Here is an 18,513-nt window from a genome sequence, read left to right as displayed (position 1 = left end):
GCTTCGGTGAGAAGTGGAGCCCCAGAGAGGGAAAGTTTCAGATCATCCTAAAGCAACAAAACAGAGTAGCTCTGAGGTTATGTACACACAATTTTATTATACATTTATGTAACAAAATACAGTTTATTAACTTGTGTTTTGAGCAAAGACAACAGGAAAGAGGGTGGAAAGTCTGGCAGGAAACCAAGAGAACAGCAATGAGTGGGATTTTGCAAAGCGAGGAATCCTGCTCCGGGCAAACGCACACCAACCGCTAACTCGCTCATAAAGGCAATCTTGTTAAAAAAAAAAAAATAGAACTTTGAGAAGGTTGGGCTCTGTGTGTGTGTCTGAATGGATACAGACACACACACTCCACTTAGCTTGAGTCATTATCAGCTTGCGTTTCATCCAGTAAGCCATCCAAGTGTCCAGATGGTCAGAAAAGCTGCTCCAATGCTCTCCCTCTTTCTCCCTCCCTGCTACACACACTCCTTTGGAGGAGGAAAAAAAAGGTTATGCCAGCAAGCGACTGAAGCCAAACAGGGGAGGGATACAGATTGGATGTCAGGTGGATTTAACTGCAAGAGGAGCAGCCAAAGACTAGAAAGCTGAATTTGGATCAGTTGCTGCTCTTGCTCTGTCTTCTCATATTTTCTGCTCAGATGATATAGAATTCAATTGAAATTTCCCACCTTTCCTTTTAATTTTCTTTAAAAAGTAAAAAATTCAAGTGCTGCCCAACTCCATTATTATGAGCGGGAAAGAGTGCCAGCACACTGGCTGCCCAGAGTCCGCTCTGCTTGTTTAATGTGAACCCAAACGGTGTGCCGTTTCGAATAATCTCCTAGAGAGAGAAGTAAAAACGTGCAGCATTACTGTCTCAGCCCGTCCCGCTCTGTTACAGGCTTCTGTGTTGTTAAGCAGTGGTTGGGCTGGGCTGGAGGGGGTTAATGGTCGGGGCTAAGGAGACTGGAGGCTTTGTACTGCAGGTATTATCTCGCGTAGAAACAGAAGAGCTCTGTTATGTTTCCCCCTCAGTAGCCATACTTGTCATTTAGGTGTGTGCGTCCATCTCCAGTCTGACCTACAAGTGAAGAAAAGACGAGTAAACACAAAAGGTGCATCCTCCTCCTCACGCATAGAAACTAAAAAGCAAATTCTTGTCAAACTGAGCAACAGGAGTATCACATGCGTTTGCATACCTCATCATTAACCTAATCGCAGCAGTGCAGTTAAATCTGACCTAGAATAAAAGCTCAATCTGGCAGCTGTTTATGCAATTCAAGCTTATCGTATCCCTTAATTGTGACTTGATCTGCATTCCTCAGCAAACAATGAAAATGTTGCAGCTATTTCAGCTGTGCAAATGTACCATGAAAGCCTGTTTGATTCCTTTAGTCAGGAAAATATTTGGGCCTTTCTTCATTCCAGCAGAGGAAACATGCAACCCGGCCGGTGTCAGCGAGTCAAAAGAACTGCTGTAATTCTATCTCTTAAAACAACAGCAGGGTTAACCTAACCGCTACTGTTCCTGCTGCTTAACAAGATTGAGTGTGATGCAGGGAAGTGATCAGCTGATCGTCAGTCACACAGCTCGGGAGGTTTACCTGCAGGAGGCACCCACACAGAATAATCGGGGTCGTCTTGTGGATACTGTGCTGACAGCTGCACAGGAGGCTGTGGAGACACATGAGGAAATTCCCTTTATGCATTCATGTGGCAATAAACTGTACAGGTATACATTTACTGCTGCGAGTATGGGCCTACCCTGCCGGGGCCCATCGCTCTCTTCTTTTTCTTGGGGCTGGGGTCTGTCGCTGGCTCGCCGGCACCTTTGGATTTGGACTCTGGGGACATGCAGGTAATGTAAATTAGTGGTGGAGCACCAACTAGTTGATGCATGCTCATCATCCAGATAAGTAAATCCCAAAAGGTTGATTCTGTTCATCTGGACGTAGCGTTTTCAGTGGGAGAATCGTTTCGTCACTCATCCAAGTGACTTCTTCGGTCTCAGCTGACTGCAGATTTCCCCAATCTTATAAACAGTATATTAGCTCAATGACTGATAGTGGGCTAGTTTAAGTCATTCTGCAAATGTACTGTTCATAAGAATGGAATTAAATAGCATCAATAATACCAACTGGATACAATCATTTTAAGGACAAGCTCAAGACTTCTTCTGTGTTTCATGCACCAGGTCTCCACCATGTTTCATGACAATCATCCAGATTGTTTTTCTGCGATCTTGCTCCCAAACAGAAAAAAAAAAACCGCCCTCGCTGCATTCCTCCACCTCGACTCTTGCAAAGGTCACTCAGATGTCAAAGTCTTAGCAATAAAGTTCAAATTCAGAAAAAGGACATTTATGTGTTATAAAGGTTGTGCTAATCTTTTTTTGTTTTTTACTGAATGCCAGTGGGGAAAGAAGATTTAACACTACATCTAAGAGAGAGTACAGAGAAATATTTTAAAGCAATAAAACACGACACCTGGACTCGAAAGGGCCGCCGGCTTGTTGGTGCTATGCTCGGGAACCTGCTCCGCTGCTTCAGACTCCCCGCTCCTCCTCTGCTGTTTGTGGCTTTGATCTGACATGAAGGCATGAAAACAGAAATAAAGTGTGTAATAATGAGGACACGCACGATTCAGCACATCCTGTTAAGACTTTAAATACGAGCCACAGGGACAGATATTACTTGACTTTGTACCTAAAGTGCAAAAAATAGAACATGAAAGAAGGAGATCTAAGCATTTCACTGCGACATATTTAATCTGTTTATATGTACGAGGAGGCGTTACAGTATGACAGCAGCATGCATTGCAGATTTACTGCCATCCAGTGGCAATTAAATGCATGAACATAAAAAAGGCATTCTGCATGTTTTTGTGCTTTTACCTTTCAGGTGTTCTGAGACTTTGAGTTGATCTCTTTTATTCTCAGAGGGAGACAATTCTTTAGATGTCGATGCGCTGGACTCAGCAATACCTTTACCAGGTAGTTCATCATTATCCTCACTTTTGTCTGCCACTGCCTCCCCTTCTTCTTGTGCTTTTTCTTCTTCTTCTTCTTCATCCTCCTCTTCTTCCCCATCAGGTGGAAGTTCTTTCATGTTGAAGAGCTCAGCAGGCAGGTTAGGCCGCTTAGGAGGCAACTTCTGCAAGAGAAAAGACAATGCAGTTAGTGCTGGGTGCTTTGATCTAAAATTAGCATCAAAGTATTTTATTAAGTACAAAAAAATTTAAATAAAACAAACCACACAAACAAACAACTGAGCTCTGTTAGTAGGAAGATAAAGGCCACAACTTAAGGGAGGGTGACATACAATACAAGGAAAAGCAATTATCATAATAAAGCAGGAAATGGAAACAAGGAAAGCAGGCAGAGGTGCCTCCTTCTCTCCTTCATCCTCCATCCTACTGCCTGTGGTCTGGATGTCGCTCTCACAATGCCATGCTGAAGGATGTATCAGTTCCTAATGATGCACTGGAGTTTGTCATTTTCAATTGTGTAACAGTGTTTTTATCTTCAGATATAAAAGAGGAGTAACTAACAGCTGTACTGTAAAAGCCAAGGTGAGAGGAGGACTCTTAAAGCCACTGGTCCTTTTTATTCATGTTGTATCAGTTATTTAAGATAGTAAAGGACAGACTTCCTCACTGCCTGTGCTTGGCTCTCATTCTCGTGGAGAGAATGTACAATTTGGGAAATAAGGAGAAGGGCAGTGACCAAAAAAACCCAATAACAAGAACCAAATAAGTGAAATCCCTTACAAGAACCCTGCACCATTACAGTTACCTTTGCCTCTCATGGTTTGCTGTTGCTGCATGGGCAGAGTAACTTGAGCCTGGCCCACAGTAAAAGTCCAGTACAGGCACAACAATGAGCTCCTTGCTCTTTTCTTTATCCTTCATCTATTTTTACTACAGCGCAAGGCCTTTCCCAAGTCTGCTACGCCATCTGGCTAGCTATCAAGCTTTTTAGTAATTGTGCAGTTATTATGTTAGACATTTTTATTAACCCAGACTTCATATGTAGTCACCCTAAAAGGCTCAATTTATGCAGGAAACCCTTGACTTATATTAACTTATTTCTATCTGATCAGAACCTTGAGTACAAAGGATGCACAGTTAATGCAGGTTTTACATATAGTACATTTAAAAGTCACAGCTGGTAGGGGAGCATTTGAAGAATTCATATCATGCATAAAGTTACAACTTAAAAGCACCAACTTCAGTGGAAATGCAAGCACGTCAAAAAGCACATACCCCAATAGTACCAGTTTTCAGTTTGAATTTGCTTCCTCCCTTCATGGCTCCAAACATCGGCAGGGTCTTTTTCGACTTCTGCTCTGAGCTGCTATCAAATCGAGACAGATCAAAATATCAACTTCAATCTGACACGTTTCTAAAGATAACTTTTAGGTTAAAAACTGCTGCTTCGTCTGACCCGGGCAGCAAGGAGGGCATCTGCGCTGGCCTCGTGAGTTCAACCAGTTTGCGGAGCCTCTGAGCATCTTTCCGCAAGTCGGCCATGTGCACGTGAAGCTTCCTGCGCTCCACCGCGTCCATCGCTACCTCGCTTTTCACTGCGGTCATGAAGGCCTCCAGCGAGTCCTCAGTCGATGACGTCAAAGACTCTGATAGGAGTGAAAAGTTACAGACTGGACCTTTTAAAGTCTGTAGAAGTGTGAACAGCTGATCACAGCTCACCTCCTTTTCCAGCACTGAGCTTTTTCTGAGTCTCTGCCAACTCCTTCTCCACCTCTTCCAGTTTGGCCACCTAAAGAAAAATAATCAACAGTTACGGACACGTACAGAAAATCGCTTCTTTCTTTAGATGTGTTTTAATGGCTGATGATGCTTCAAATGCTCTTGATTTGTCTGCCAGGTATAAAATCTCCTTCTCAGTTTGCAGCAAGTCCTGGACACATATGAGTAAACTTCATTAAAAGGGACATTTATATAAAGCTCTTCTAGTCTCACTGGCAACATAAGCCAAATTTCACCTGTTCACCTATAGTCATGTAGCATATTTTCAACACATGTGATCTATTTACCTAATAATCACTTAAGCTGACTTACATGTGTTGGACTGTGGGAGGATGCTAGCGTAGGCAGACCAGGAGATCTGAGCCCAGAATTCCTCTTGTTGTGATTGAACAATAACCTAACAATTGTGCTATGCAGATGGTGGAAATGTAGACCAGTATAAATCGTCCACCGTAACACAGGAAGAACACCTGAGTTAACCAAAGTTAGTGAGAACCTGGAATTTTTTAAAAATGAGCCAGTAACCATGGGCAACCTTTTTCCTTTCACAAAATACTGTTAATATTTTTTCTCATGTCTCATCAAAGAAAAGGAGAATTGTGATGGTGCCGGACACTGCATGAGCCACATCATGATGATAGAGGATATGACCACGTGTCTACAATGTCCGTCTATCTGACGGTCAAGTATCATTTTTGAGTATATTGTGCACAAAGCAGACTCTGGAAGCTCTTAGGACTTCAATGAATAATTGAAGCTTAGAAATTTGTGATAATGTACAAAATGACAGTGACAGGTAATTTACAAGTTATTTAGCACCAGCTTCTCTAAAAAACTAGAGATTGTAGTGGGGCCTGGTAACGGATGTCCTTTACCAGGTGATCTAGCTATCCCAGACCAACAGAAGACAAAAGTGTAAAGATTTTTAACAATGTCAAGTGCTGGATGTTGATATTAAACATGACTAAATACAGAGTTTTCTCTACTCATTTTCCTACTCTTGGCTAACAGAATATCCCATTTATGTATTCTTAGGCATGCACCTCTGGCTCCACCCACCTGCTGCTTTTCTGTCTGTGAAAGGAAGCCAGTCATAAGAAAGATGGTTAAAGAGAGCCAAGGAGCTAAGAAAGTTTGTTTTAGACAGGATGAACTGAGGGACGGCACCATGGCCCAGCATATAAATATGGTGCTGGAAATTTACAGAGTAGGTCCACTTACAGACAGTGGAGCCCTTAAAACTTTCAGAAAACAGCCTGAAAGACAGTACCCAGTTGATGCTCTCACTGTTGTCTGTTGTTTTTATGCTCCTGTCATTTATAAAACTATGCAGATGTTTACCAGTGAGTCATAGGTCTCGGGCCGCTCCTCGAGCTTTCCCGCTTTCTTCATTCGTTCCTGCCTTTTCCTCTCCACTGTGCCGGTTCTATCCAGGAAGGTGTCATCATCGCTGTCATAGTAGTCATCGTCTTCCCAGTTCTTCTTCTTGCGCTTACGGGACACTGAAAATCAGATGCAGAAACTCTTATTGAATTTTCCAACACAACTTCCAGTCCTCTCAACACGGGACTGAGCACACAAACCTGCTTCCTGGCGCAGCAGCCCTCTGGCTTCCAGCATTCGACACGCCTCCAGACAGCACTGGATGGCAGCTTCTTTCTTCTTTCCTGTGTGGGTCACCTCTGCAACCAGCTGACGACCCGTAGCGTCGTCCACCGGCAGCCTGTTTTTAAAAAAATTAATTAATTAACAGTCAGCGCATACAGCTCAATAAACACTTCACAGCCTGCCTGGAAAAAAACAAACAAAAGAATTTATTCCCCTTACTTTATTCTACAAAGCCAGGTGCCGTGGTTCTTGTCCTCATACTCAAACTCCAGCTCCTCCCCTACAGAAGACAAGGAAAGAAGTTTAGTGAAAAAAAAAAAGCAGAATCTGTTGTCTGTGAGTTCTAGTTAAAGTTTTTTTTTGATTTTCAGCTGTTGGTCATAAAAAAAAAAAAACAAAGAAATTGAATCCTTCATTTTGAAGTATGGTTTTTAACTATCTTAGGCCAACTTGCCCAAAATAACCCTCGACCTTTTGGAGTAACTGATTTTTTTTTTCCAGCAAATATGTACAGACCTTAATTTCCTTGATTTTGATTTCAGTCTTTTAATGCCCTGCAATACTTCTCACCTTCTCTGTCATAAAAGCCCTGCAAAGCCTTCTTGGGGTCCTTCAGGTAGGCTGCTTCCTGGTCTTCGTGGAATTCTGTTGAAAAGGGGTTTTCCTCGTTCTCGTCTTCCTCTGGAGCTGCTTCTTCGGCTGCAGGGAGGATTTGTGCAGAGGTAATGTGAAAGGTAAGAGAAAGACCCAAAACACCGAAATCATGTATCAAACCAAATGACATGTAACACACTCCAGCTTCATCCAGCAACAGCAGTGACACACTCACCCATTCCCCACGAACAGCCAGAGTCTTCATTTGACACTCTGCCATCGCCCTTGTTTTCATCCTCCTCCTTTTCTTCTTTTTCCTCATCAGAACCATCTCCCATCATCCTCCTCTCCAGCTCTTCCTTCTGTTTGCGAGCTTTTTCCCTCAACTCTGTCACTGTCAGTTCAGACTCGTCTTCCTCATCAAACTCTGGACCCTGCAAAAAGAAAACGAAGCTGAACACTCAAAAATGTTTACTCTTTTGTTAAATATATCCTTTCACACCGTTTTAGAAACAGAAAATCTTACATGCATAAAACATTTTTCTGGTACATGAAGCAGACATCAGTTACAGTACTGGATGTTTGTAATTTTGGTTGATAGATGATTCTTTTTCTTTGCATAACACACAAGCTTCTCTCTCCCCAGCCAGCTCTCCCTCTCCCCAGCTCTTCTAGAAACACAGCATGGCATTTCAAACCAGTTAAAAGAAATGTTCTCTGTAGCCTGTCCTGAATCTCCTCCCTAATGGACATGCCCAGAAACACCTCAGCAAGCACACATACAGGAGCAGCTTTACACGTCTTTTGGCTCTTTTTGATGTTGAGCAGCACCAGTCTATTCTCTCATCCCACCTCTCCCCAGGGTAGGAAGTCCCCAAGATAACTGAACTCATCATACTGAGCACAAGCTGGATTTCACTGCTCGGTAAAGCCAGCAGGCATCATTCACAAAAGGAAAGTTGTGATTCTAAGGCCACCAGCCACCCTCCACCTTCTGGCTGTATTTAAAAATTCTGTCCATAAGAGTTATGGAAAGAATCATTGATAAAGTGCAGCCCTGGCTGCACTAAGTTAGACTCTCATGAGTCTAACTTAGTGCAGTCAATGCTAACCAGGTTTATATACAGTTGCATAGGGACTGAATAACTCATTATAAAGGGTCATACTCCAAAAACACTGACCAAAGGACTGCCCTGAGGTATGAAGTTGAATGCCTTCTCCAAATTCATGCATCCAAAACATCCCTGATGTAAAAGGCTGGCTAAAAACGGCACTCAAAATCTCAAAATCAATAATATATTTTTTAATGATTAATGGGTTAACAGCTTAATATAAAAATTAAAAAACAAAACAAAAACAAAACTCGATTCTTTCTTGTATCGTGTCAGATACACCCTGATGTAACCTTTCAAAAGTAAACAATGATGCGGCAAAAGATGCTTGCGGTAACTGATGTGTGTGGTACCTGTAGTGTAACATATGGTGGTATGACAAGTGGTGTTTTCACACCACTTACTAAGTATTATTATATATTGTGGCAAATAGCAGTCACATCATTCTGCCTTTTTAAAGTAACTATCATACTTCTGGTACATATGAATATTGCCTCTATATTAAAACAGACCTGTTGTCTTTTTTGTATTTTCCGTCATATATATCCTGTTTCAGTGTGTAGATAATTTGTTTAAGCTGAAAGCTCTAAACTTGGCATTTCTTACAGTTTTCCCCAACACTTTAATCTGTATGATGCCATAGCTATAGTTAGGCACACAGAAGCCGCACCCATCTGCTGCTCAAATGCCATAGCCAATGGTAAAAATGGTAAATGGCCTGTATTTGGATAGCGCTTTTACTAGTCCCGCCTAGGGACCCCAAAGCGCTTTACACACCCAGTCATCCACCCATTCACAGACTGGTGGAGGCAGCTACAGTTGTAGCCACAGCTGCCCGGGGGCAGACTGACAGAAGCGAGGCTGCCATATCGCGCCATCGGCCCTTCTGGCCAACACCAGTAGGCGGTAGGTGAAGTGTCTTGCCCAAGGACACGACCGAGAGTGTCGGAGCCGGTGTTCCAGATCTACTGGCGTTTAGATCAACTGGCGTTGGTCGAACAGATGTGTGACAGTCTTGCGTTTCAGGAGCTGCTACCGACAAATCAGCAAAAACACGCCAAATGTGTCATCTGTGACACTTGTGAGGTTATCTCAAACACACTCCGTCAGTCTTGATGCTGTTGAACAACACAATGTTTAAAAATGTCGCGAGTTTACCTGGTGATATCCTCATGCGCGACGCGATCGCGAAAACGGCAAATAATTAACACCACGCTGATGTTGTTCACAGGTCAGCAAGAGTAAACGATCGGGAGACTCGTGTCGTCGTTATCGTTCCCCTCGCACGTTTTATTTCTCCAATTTCAGCGTTTTTGCTTCACAACTAAAGCGAGCAGTTTACTTTGTGCACTAACATGGACTCGAGTCAACCAGCGCCACCTCTGGCCAAGTGCCACAGCCTACAGCCAGATCAACCTGTGACACACATCTGCAGCACGTTTGAATTCGTTTCATGCACAACACATTTGTAGCTTTCAATTGTCTCTGTTTGTGCGTCATGCAAATAAACCTTTGACAAGAATGAAATGACACTAATATTTCACTAGTGTTGTAACATCACATGTCGTTAGCATAGTCTGTCTGTGTCTTTTCTCTGCGAACAAACATTTTAGAGTTGGTTGTTATATACAGTCTGTATAAGTATGGTTAATCTAATAAACATTTGTAAGGAGATGGCAGTTACTGTGAATGTACAGCAGGTGATTAGTAATAAACAGTCAGACAATGACCCCGACAATCTCATTCAATATTTCAGATTGCACCTTCTGCGGAAAGTGGTACCACACAGTGTGTGTGGACTTCCCCTGTGCAGAAGGCGACTACTAATGTTGTGGGTGCTAAATAAACAGAGAAAATTGATCCCTGTTGTCTTTGCTTACTGATTGTTTTTAGTGTTGACAATCCACATTGCTGGGATTGCATCTTTCAACATGTTTGTGGGTAGATTTGGATGTACCAGGGGTAAGTGCAGCCACTCAGCCTCTACTCAATGTGATCATAGCAGCAGGTGCAGATGTGTCAAGTTAATCTAGTAGTAGGTTGTGGTATTTGGCCACAGGTGGCAGCAGTGGACTGACCTCCATTGGAGACTGCTCCAGCTGCTATGTGATAGTGGATCTGCTTCAAATTGAAGATCATATGCAAGTTTTGGAAATTAACGCTTGTATTATGTTGAAAAACAAAAAAATGACATTGATTTTGTTGCAGGTCATTTTGACCCGTACTGTGTAAATCCACTCAGGATTGTCAAAAAACTGCACTGAAACAATAGCAACTTTATTTTCCACGAGATAAACATGTAGAACACAGACATACAACAGTTTGACTTTCCATAACTATTGTAGGAACAATTTGGTTTTTCGTTCTTACAAACATTTCTTTTGAACTTGCCCAACGTTCTCAGTTTTTCAATGTTCAACATTTTCAGTTTTGTCCACATGATGGACAGAATGTAACTGTGTGCTTTCTGCAGATGTACTTCTTGCATTTCTCACAAAAAGTGCTTGTTTTAAAACAGGAATCTTCCTAACTTAGATTTAAAACAAAAGATTTCTACGTCTCCTCCAGTCTGACAAACAGATGACAAACCAAGCGACACACCTGAGTCACTGACTTTCTTAAATCCACTCACTCTCACTGGCTGTTTATTACTAATCACTGTGTAACTGCTGTAAATTCACAGTAACTGCCATCTCCTTGCAAATGTTCATTAGATTAACTACACTTATACAGACTGTATATAACTACCAACTCTCCAGCCATGTTGATGGATTGTCTATATTGGCTGGAAATATTCATTTCCAGAGAAAAGACACAGGCAGACTCTGCTTACAGGATGTGATGTGACAACGCTAATGAAATATTAATGTGTCATATTTGTCCAAGGCGTATTTCATTGTTATGGAAAAAGAGAATATTAAAATCATGATGAACAGGGGTGGTGATTTCTATGACTTTGTGTATATAATTTGGAATTTTGTACAAATGTAGGCCAATAAGGAATATATGATATCATTTCATTCTTGTCAAAGGTTTATTTGCATGACGCACAAACAGAGACAATTGAAAGGTACAAATGTGTTGTGCATGAAACGAATTCAAACGTGCTGCAGATGTGTGTCACAAGTTGATCTGGCTGTATGCTGTGGCACTTGGCCAGAGGTGGCGCTGGTTGACTCGAGTCCATGTTAGTGCACAAAGTAAAATGCTCGCTTTAGTTGTGAAGCAAAAACGCTGAAACCGGAGAAATAAAACGTGCGAGGGGAACGATAACGACGACACGAGTCTCCCGATCGTTTACTCCTGCTGACCTGTGAACAACATCGGCGTGGTGTTAATTGTTTGCTGTTTTCGCGATCGCGTCGCGCATGAGGATATCACCAGGTAAACTCGCGACATTTTTAAACATTGTGTTGTTCAACAGCATCAAGACTGACGGAGTGTGTTTGAGATAACCTCACAAGTGTCACAGATGACACATTTGGCGTGTTTTTGCTTATTTGTCGGTAGCAGCTCCTGAAACGCAAGACTGCCACACATCTGTTCGACCAACGCCAGTTGATCTAAACGCCAGTAGATCTGGAACACCGGGGCTCGAACCGGCAACCTTCCGATTACAAGGCCACGGTCGCCCAATCATAATACAATTTCCTTTGTTTATTCTACAGAGAAACAATTTTGTGTAGCTGCAAGGAATCCATAAGAGAACTTGATCAGCCCAACCAGGCAAGATTAGCACAGAGTCAAACAGCTAAAATCAAGACAATTTAGAGACCCTCCCTGCCATCGTTGATCACCACAACAGACATTACCTGCAGGATAAAAAGCCTCGTGCTTCCTCCAAACTTCAACACGTGCCCCACGCGGACTCTGATGTAAGTTTTCGGTGGGATCTTGTTCTTGTTCACCACAGTGCCGTGCGTGCTGCTCAAGTCGTAGATGTAGAAGCCCTTCTCTTCTCCCATGCAGCCCGCGTCCTCTCCGGCCTCTCCACGGTATTGAATCACTGCGTGGTATCTGGAGATTGAGGGGTGCTCCAGGGAGAGATCGCACACAGGTAAACGTCCAACCACAAAGTAGCTCTTGTCCACTAATGGTACCTGATCCACTATGGTGCCATTTTTTAGGATTTCAAGAGCGTACGGGGTATCTGAAGCAGTGCCACCCCAGGGAGGCTCTGTGTAAGGGAGAGGGGGTAATTTGCCAACTTGGGAGGCATTAGGAGTGAACGCTCGAGGTTTAGCTTCTGGTTTGGTTTTGTCCTTTTCGGACTTTTTGTCCTTTTCTTGGCCTTTTTCAGAAGTGTTGCCTTCACCGTCAGCTTTATTTTCTGTGATGGGTTTGGACGGAGCAGTGACGTTGGTGCGTTTTGCGGTGAAGCTAGGCGCCGCAAAAAGAGCCGGTTTCTTGAAAGGCTCCTCCGCTTCTGGTTGTTTAGTTTTACCCGAGTCTTTCTCTCCGGCTTCCTCTCCATTTTCTGGTGCCAAACGCTCATTAGAGTCCATTACAGAGTTCATTTCGTCGCCTGTGTCCATCACGTCTGCTGCTGGCGGGGAGGCGGCCATGTTTATTTGGTGCAGCTCTGAAACCTGACCGGGTACTTTAACCTTTAAAAATTTACAACTACATCTGATCAATTATGTAAATCGAAGGAAAGCCGTCGGATATTATAAATTCTTAAACAGTCTCACGTTACATGAATATATTTTTTAATTTGTACAATTCAAAACGAACGTTTTGTTGTGGAACTAAACATTCAACATAGCTGTTTACCCGAGTTCTTTTCCTCCAAGGACGAAAACCCTTAGTTTCCTGTTCAGCTTTCTTCAACATTCAATCAACAGCAGACGTTTCCTCCATCCCAGGGTAACAGCAATGTGTTTTTTAAAGCTCATTTACATTAATAAACATGCTCGTGATGCATTAAAAAGATGTAGTTCGGCGTTGAGTTAAAATAAACGAGGGCATCAGTAACTCAAACCGCAAAGGTCCTGGAACCCAGCTTTATACTCCAGCCAGACAACAGACATTTTGTGCGTTTTTCTGTCATTCGAAATACATCAGTTTTTGTTAATCATAGACTTCCGACTTTAAAGGAACCAATGCAGTTTGATCTTCTTTTCGGCACATAAAAGCATAGCGAATAGACATGTATCCTGCCGCTCTTTCATCAGTTATTAAGTTTGGAGAGGCTGCTAGCCACGCTGTCTTGGTTTATCATAAATGTTGCCCTTAAAGTATGTCAAATGTACGAAAAGTGATCATGAGATAACAATGTAGTTGCAACAGATCTTTTAAATGTTGTGTTAGCGTTTTCAGCTTTTCACAAAACCAGTATTTCACAACTTCAACTTTGTTTAAAATTGTTCGCCTGTCATCAACATTTGGCGTAATTTGCTCTAAAATTAACCGGAGTCGTATACATTTAACGAATTGGTTTTATTTAGAGACCTTTTGTCAAGAGGCATTTAAGTACAACCCGAAAGCTGGGCATTATTGAGGTTGATTGGCCTCGCAGAATATTTAAAGTAATTGCAATACTGGTGGTGCAGAGTGGATCAGGATAATAACGTAAATTGAATTGTTCAAGTGTTTTTCTTGTAAATAACTAACTTTATTTTTATTTATTTACATTTTACAGTGGGGTTTGAATTACACCTATGCTTGTAACATTGCAAGAAATAGCAGGAAGCTTCATAGACTTCTGTTAGGGTGAGAAATAAAACAGTTTTGGTCCTTCTCTAAAGATGCTTTGAAATCCCAGCAAACTAAATCACAAGAGTTTAACAGAAATACGTGACAATCTTTTGTTTTGCACAGTAGGTTTTAATTTACGCGAGCCTAAAATACTTATAGGTTTACTGTTAATTATGTTAAGAGAGGCTCATTGCCTTAACTAAATACCTGACAAAAGGGTAGCTTTGATTCAGCAAAGCTCAGTGTGTTCCTTTGGCAGCTGCACACTGTGTTCAGTGAAATAATTACATTTTAATGCATGGTTTAAAGCCAAACCAGACAGTAATGCAGGAAAACAAAGAATAAAATCGCTTGAATTTAAAACAAAATCAGTTTCATACTGAACAAATTAATATGAACAATAGTTGCCTTGATGTTTTCAAAACTTATTCACATTTTCTATACCCCCTTTCTGTTTTAGTCTCAACTGCAGTCTATATTCTCCTTGTGTCGTCATGATGCGTTACTGGGGTGAGATCCCGGGGCCTGCGGGGGCTCCTCCCAGTCGCAGTTCCTTTGACTTGCTCCAGCGTGAGTTTCGCTCCGTGGAGATGCAGGACCCTCCCTTGCACCAGCCCTCTGCACAGCGCCCACGGCCCACCACAATGCTTGATATCCCCTCTGAGCCGTGCAGCCTCACCATCCACACAGTGCAGCTGTGCCAGCACGTTCGCCGTCTCCGAGGTCTTCTGGCAGCAGCCCAAGCCCAATCTCAGGGTCAGAGCTCAACATCCTCCGAGGGTGGCAGCAAGCTGGACGAGGCTGATACCAACCTGCCGTTACGCCCTCCCACCCCACCTGTTATGCCAGATGACCTGCTACCTGTGGATAGCAAAGCCCCCCGACAGCCCTTTCAGCTCCGCCACAGCGACCCTGAAAGTGACTTTTATAAGTAAGTTTCAGATTGCAGTCCTCTTTTCTAAATCAATACTTCTATATCTATAAAAATTAATTTCATGGGAAATCAAACACCACCTCCCATCATGATCAGCTGATGGGAGAAGGAAGTAATAGATTTAGACACTGAAGGACTCTAAATCCCAAATTTCTGTGTATTCCACATTTCTCATATAAATCTTAGTCAACAATGATTTGTTATCTCCTTCCTTCTTCTGTTTTTAGAGGTAAAGGCGAACAGGTCACAGAACTGAGTTGGCCCTCCTGTAGGCAGCTACTGTATCAGTCTGTAGCGACCGTCCTGGCCCATGCTGGCTTCGAATCTGCTCAGGAAAGCGTCCTGGAGACGCTCACAGACCTGGTCCACGAGCATTACCTGCGTCTAACCCGCCTGCTGCGGGTGGCAGTGGACAGGGAGGCTCGACTGGGAGCCAGTCCCTTCCCAGATGTGGTGGAGCAGGTGTTCCATGAGGTGGGAATTGGCAGCGTCCTGGCCTTGCAGCGATTCTGGCAAGTGAGGATCAAGGACTATCACAGCTACATGCTGCAGGTAAGGCTGGAAAGAAAATAGAAATTAAAAATAAACACATGAGACAACATCAATTTGTCATCCTCCAAAGTCTTATACTAATCTGTTTCATATCTCTGGCTGTTTAACTGTATGTTTTTTCTACATTAAATTAGAGCTGAATGACTTCATAGAAAACCCTTAACAGTTACATCATCCAGACTCTTACTTTACCGCAGAAATATCTTATTCCTACAGCTCAGTAAGGATCTATCAGAGGAATACGAGCGACTGGTAAATCCAGAGAAAGCTCTTGAGGACTCCAAGTCCCCGAAGATCAAGGTGGAGGCCATGAGTGACATTCCCTTCCCTGTTAGTGAGGAGCCTGAGGCTGACTTGGCCTCCGGGGACCAGGCTTTGCCAATGGGGGTCCTTGGTGCCAATGCTGAGAGGCTGGCTTCAGGGCTGGATGGAGACCATTCTCCTCATACCTCAGGTGAGATCATCCTAATTAAATGTTTTCTACCACTTGGACTGATAAGTAGTCATTTCCAAGTTCAGTAGTTTAGTGTTTGAAATGCTTTGTGTCCACAACAGGTCATTACTGATCCAAGTGGTTGCATTACCCTCTTTCAATTACAACTGCAGAGTTGTCTGTAAGCTTTAACTCAGTTCTAAGATTTGACAATATTTGAGGGAGAACCCTAATGAGTCCCTATAAGAAGCACTTGGCGATAGTGGGGAGGAAGAACTCCCTTTTAACTGGAAGACACTTCTAAAAGAAGCAGGCTCAGAGAACTGCAGACATTTTCCACTGTTCCATTAGCAACTTTATAATAATGGATTGGATTTATATAGCGCTTTTCAAGGCACCCAAAGCGCTTTACAATTCCACTATTCATTTACTCTCGCATTCACACACTGGTGGAGGCAAGCTACGGTTGTAGCCACAGCTGCCCTGGGGCAGACTGACAGAAGCGAGGCTGCCATATCGCGCCATCGGCCCCTCTGGCCAACACCAGTAGGCGGTAGGGTAAAGTGTCTTGCCCAAGGACACAACGACCAGGACAGACAGCCAGGGATCAAACAAATAACATTGCTAGTTTGTAGCAATGTTATTTGTTTGGTAATGGGAATTCTTAAATTAATCTTAATTAATGGGGATTCTTAATTAATCTTAATTGTCACTTCAAGCACAAAGAGAAGTTAATATATATTATAGAACTGCGACAGCATGGAATTAACCACATTTATATACTTTAATAAATGATTGTTCTGTTTAGTCGTAATTTTCATTTACTAAGGTTTTCAAAGCATCGACTGTAATTTTAAAAGTTATACATAACTGGTTTCTCTCATGCTCCTTCAGCTTTCTCACTACAGCAGGTTTATTTAAATAAATGTGACTAAATCCATTTGCCCATTTAGTGGTTAAAAAAAATTCCAATCCGCTCCTTAATTCATCTTTGTTTCATGCATTTCCAAGGTGGAGGTGTGGCAAACAACTCCCCTCTGTGGCCTCAGGTAAAAGTGGAGCCACAGGACGGCGAGGAAGGCCAAGCTTCGGCTCACCATCATCATCACCACCACCACCACCACGGGGTCCTGGGCGGAGATGTGTTTGAGGACGGTGGGCCCATGTCCACCATGAGTGAGTCAGGAGGAGTAATGGGGCCCTCGCCCGGAGGGGTGGGATCTGATGGAAGCTATGCTTCCCATTCGCCCGACTCCATGATGGTTGACGATTTTGACCAGAGACCCAAGAAACGGACAAAGAAGATGTGAGGCTGTTTTGGCAGAGAAATTGACTCTGAGCCAAAGTGCTGAAACACACCAGCGTTAATCTGACAAGAGTGCTGAACTCATGGTGGAAGGCGGGGCTTTTGTAGTTCTTTGTTTTTACTAAATATATTAATGGAGTTAATCACCAAAAGAATAAACATCTTCTGGGTAACCAGCTGCACTAATTCTGGTCATGGAGTGTTTTTCATAAACAAATCTATACGGAGTTAGTCAACAGTTAGCTTAATGAACAGAGGAAAAGGAAAAACTATGAAGCTCTAATACAAATTGTTCAGTTGAACAACTTCATAATTCAGCTGCAGGGTTTGTTTTCCGGAGCCATTAAGGCTCTTGCTCCCTACACACCAATTATTACCATTTAAAATTCATTATCATTAAAAGATGCTCTAAAAAGAGAAAATCCTTGTTCTCGTGAGCATGTCTCTGCATGCGATTATGATGTGTTCTCAACTTTCCCTGCTTCGGTTCACTTTACGCGTGGCTCGACAGAGTGGAATGATCTGCACACACGTCACACACCTGTCAACCTGAAGCCGCTCTGCAGAATTAGCATCTGTTTCGGTAATGAGGCCAACCTGTGAATGCAACACCAGAGGCAATTATGGGTTGGTTGTGTGAATCGCGAAGGGCGACATCAATCCAGTCTTAATGGCAAATTAATTAGGCCAGGCATAATTTTGCATGTTCAATGAGCAGGCCTGTTTGAATACATGTGGTTTGCTTTTGTGTGGTCCTCTTTGGTTTTTACAATTAGCCAGGTAATTGTCTGTGCCTCAGGTAGGTCCTGATGGGGGTCATAACTATTGATATTCAATTAGCTGCATCTATTGATTTGTTTTCTGCAGTTGAATGTGTCTGACTGCGCAAAACAGTCTTCCAACTTATGAGGGAGCTATTAGAATTGTTGTCATTAGGACATGTCACCATGTTTCACTAACGTTATATGGATTAGCTTCTGCTCTGATGTTGTGCTGGTAAGCTTCACAGATCACATCAGGTTACCAGCGAATAAAATACAATGAATCCATTCAAATAATACAATTTCCCGAGATACGAGGGCAATCCCAAACGTAAGGTCTCCTATTGTTTTCGAAATACGTTTATTTTTCAGAATATTTTCATCATTTTAAAGCTTGAAGACTTTTCCTCTACATAATCGTCATTTCGGTCGATACATTTTTGTAGACTCTATGACAGTTTTACAATACCCATGTCATATGGACGTTTTTAGAGAATGTTAGCGCCCTTGCTCAGCATTCTTCTTCTCCGGTTCTGAAATGCGCTTCTGAGTTGAGAGTGAGAAAGTCAACAATACCCCCTTTCGTTCCCCAAACACAGTTGCGCACCGGCGCACTGTGCGTGCAAGCGTTCTCCACAACACCGCGCGTCCACACGTCGTCCGTCAAACTGTCGCTCTCCTGCAAAACTTTGGAACTTCATCACCCACCCACCCTACAGTTCGGACTTCGCACCCAGTGATTACCACCTGTTCCCAAAGGTGAA

The 18,513-nt window shown here is 42.8% G+C and overlaps 2 protein-coding genes across 5 annotated transcripts; one reads left to right on the top strand and one right to left on the bottom strand.

The window, feature by feature from the left end:
• Nucleotides 1–72: 72 nt before the first annotated feature.
• On the bottom strand, nt 73–12,652 carry slc4a1ap (solute carrier family 4 member 1 adaptor protein). Of its 2 annotated transcripts, none has more exons than XM_085142865.1 (14): nt 11,879–12,652; nt 7,190–7,388; nt 6,931–7,059; nt 6,580–6,640; nt 6,336–6,475; nt 6,094–6,254; nt 4,693–4,762; nt 4,430–4,619; nt 4,249–4,339; nt 2,879–3,137; nt 2,472–2,570; nt 1,750–1,829; nt 1,590–1,659; nt 73–1,066 (listed from the first exon to the last, which is right to left on the bottom strand). In XM_085142865.1, exons 1-14 carry the CDS (start codon nt 12,629–12,631, stop codon nt 1,017–1,019), a joined length of 2,352 nt encoding a protein of 783 aa, XP_084998991.1. In that variant the 5' UTR covers nt 12,632–12,652; the 3' UTR covers nt 73–1,016. The 2 variants fall into 2 exon arrangements, with proteins under 2 accessions (XP_084998991.1, XP_084998992.1); XM_085142866.1 differs by having other exon boundaries at nt 4,249–4,336.
• On the top strand, nt 12,007–17,584 carry supt7l (SPT7 like, STAGA complex subunit gamma). 3 transcript variants are annotated; one of them, XM_085142869.1, is made up of 5 exons: nt 12,007–12,123; nt 14,224–14,694; nt 14,925–15,249; nt 15,466–15,703; nt 16,694–17,584. In XM_085142869.1, exons 2-5 carry the CDS (start codon nt 14,258–14,260, stop codon nt 16,990–16,992), a joined length of 1,299 nt encoding a protein of 432 aa, XP_084998995.1. In that variant the 5' UTR covers nt 12,007–12,123; nt 14,224–14,257; the 3' UTR covers nt 16,993–17,584. The 3 variants fall into 3 exon arrangements, with proteins under 3 accessions (XP_084998995.1, XP_084998994.1, XP_084998996.1); XM_085142868.1 differs by lacking the exon at nt 12,007–12,123 and adding an exon at nt 12,726–12,932; XM_085142870.1 differs by lacking the exon at nt 12,007–12,123 and adding an exon at nt 12,943–13,099.
• The last annotated feature ends 929 nt before the right edge of the window (nt 17,585–18,513 follow it).

This window comes from Neolamprologus multifasciatus, chromosome 19, assembly GCF_963576455.1.
Source record: "Neolamprologus multifasciatus chromosome 19, fNeoMul1.2, whole genome shotgun sequence".
Classification (NCBI taxonomy): Eukaryota; Metazoa; Chordata; class Actinopteri; order Cichliformes; family Cichlidae; genus Neolamprologus; species Neolamprologus multifasciatus.
The sequence above is the reverse complement of the archived record's forward strand: the minus strand, read 5'-3'. Positions and strand labels throughout refer to the sequence as shown.

Bases quoted from the DNA above. Each gene is read 5' to 3' on its own strand.
- slc4a1ap (XM_085142865.1), bottom strand. From the start codon at position 12,631: ATGGCCGCCTCCCCGCCAGCAGCAGACGTGATGGACACAGGCGACGAA. The intron at 6,255-6,335 runs GTTTGTGTGCTC...TCTGATTTTCAG, and splicing joins GCTGCTGCGCCAGGAAGCAG to TGTCCCGTAAGCGCAAGAAG. The intron at 1,067-1,589 runs GTAAACCTCCCG...CTTCACTTGTAG, and splicing joins TGTGTGGGTGCCTCCTGCAG to GTCAGACTGGAGATGGACGC.
- supt7l (XM_085142869.1), top strand. From the start codon at position 14,258: ATGATGCGTTACTGGGGTGAGATCCCGGGGCCTGCGGGGGCTCCTCCC. The intron at 15,250-15,465 runs GTAAGGCTGGAA...TTATTCCTACAG, and splicing joins ATCACAGCTACATGCTGCAG to CTCAGTAAGGATCTATCAGA. The intron at 15,704-16,693 runs GTGAGATCATCC...TGCATTTCCAAG, and splicing joins CCATTCTCCTCATACCTCAG to GTGGAGGTGTGGCAAACAAC.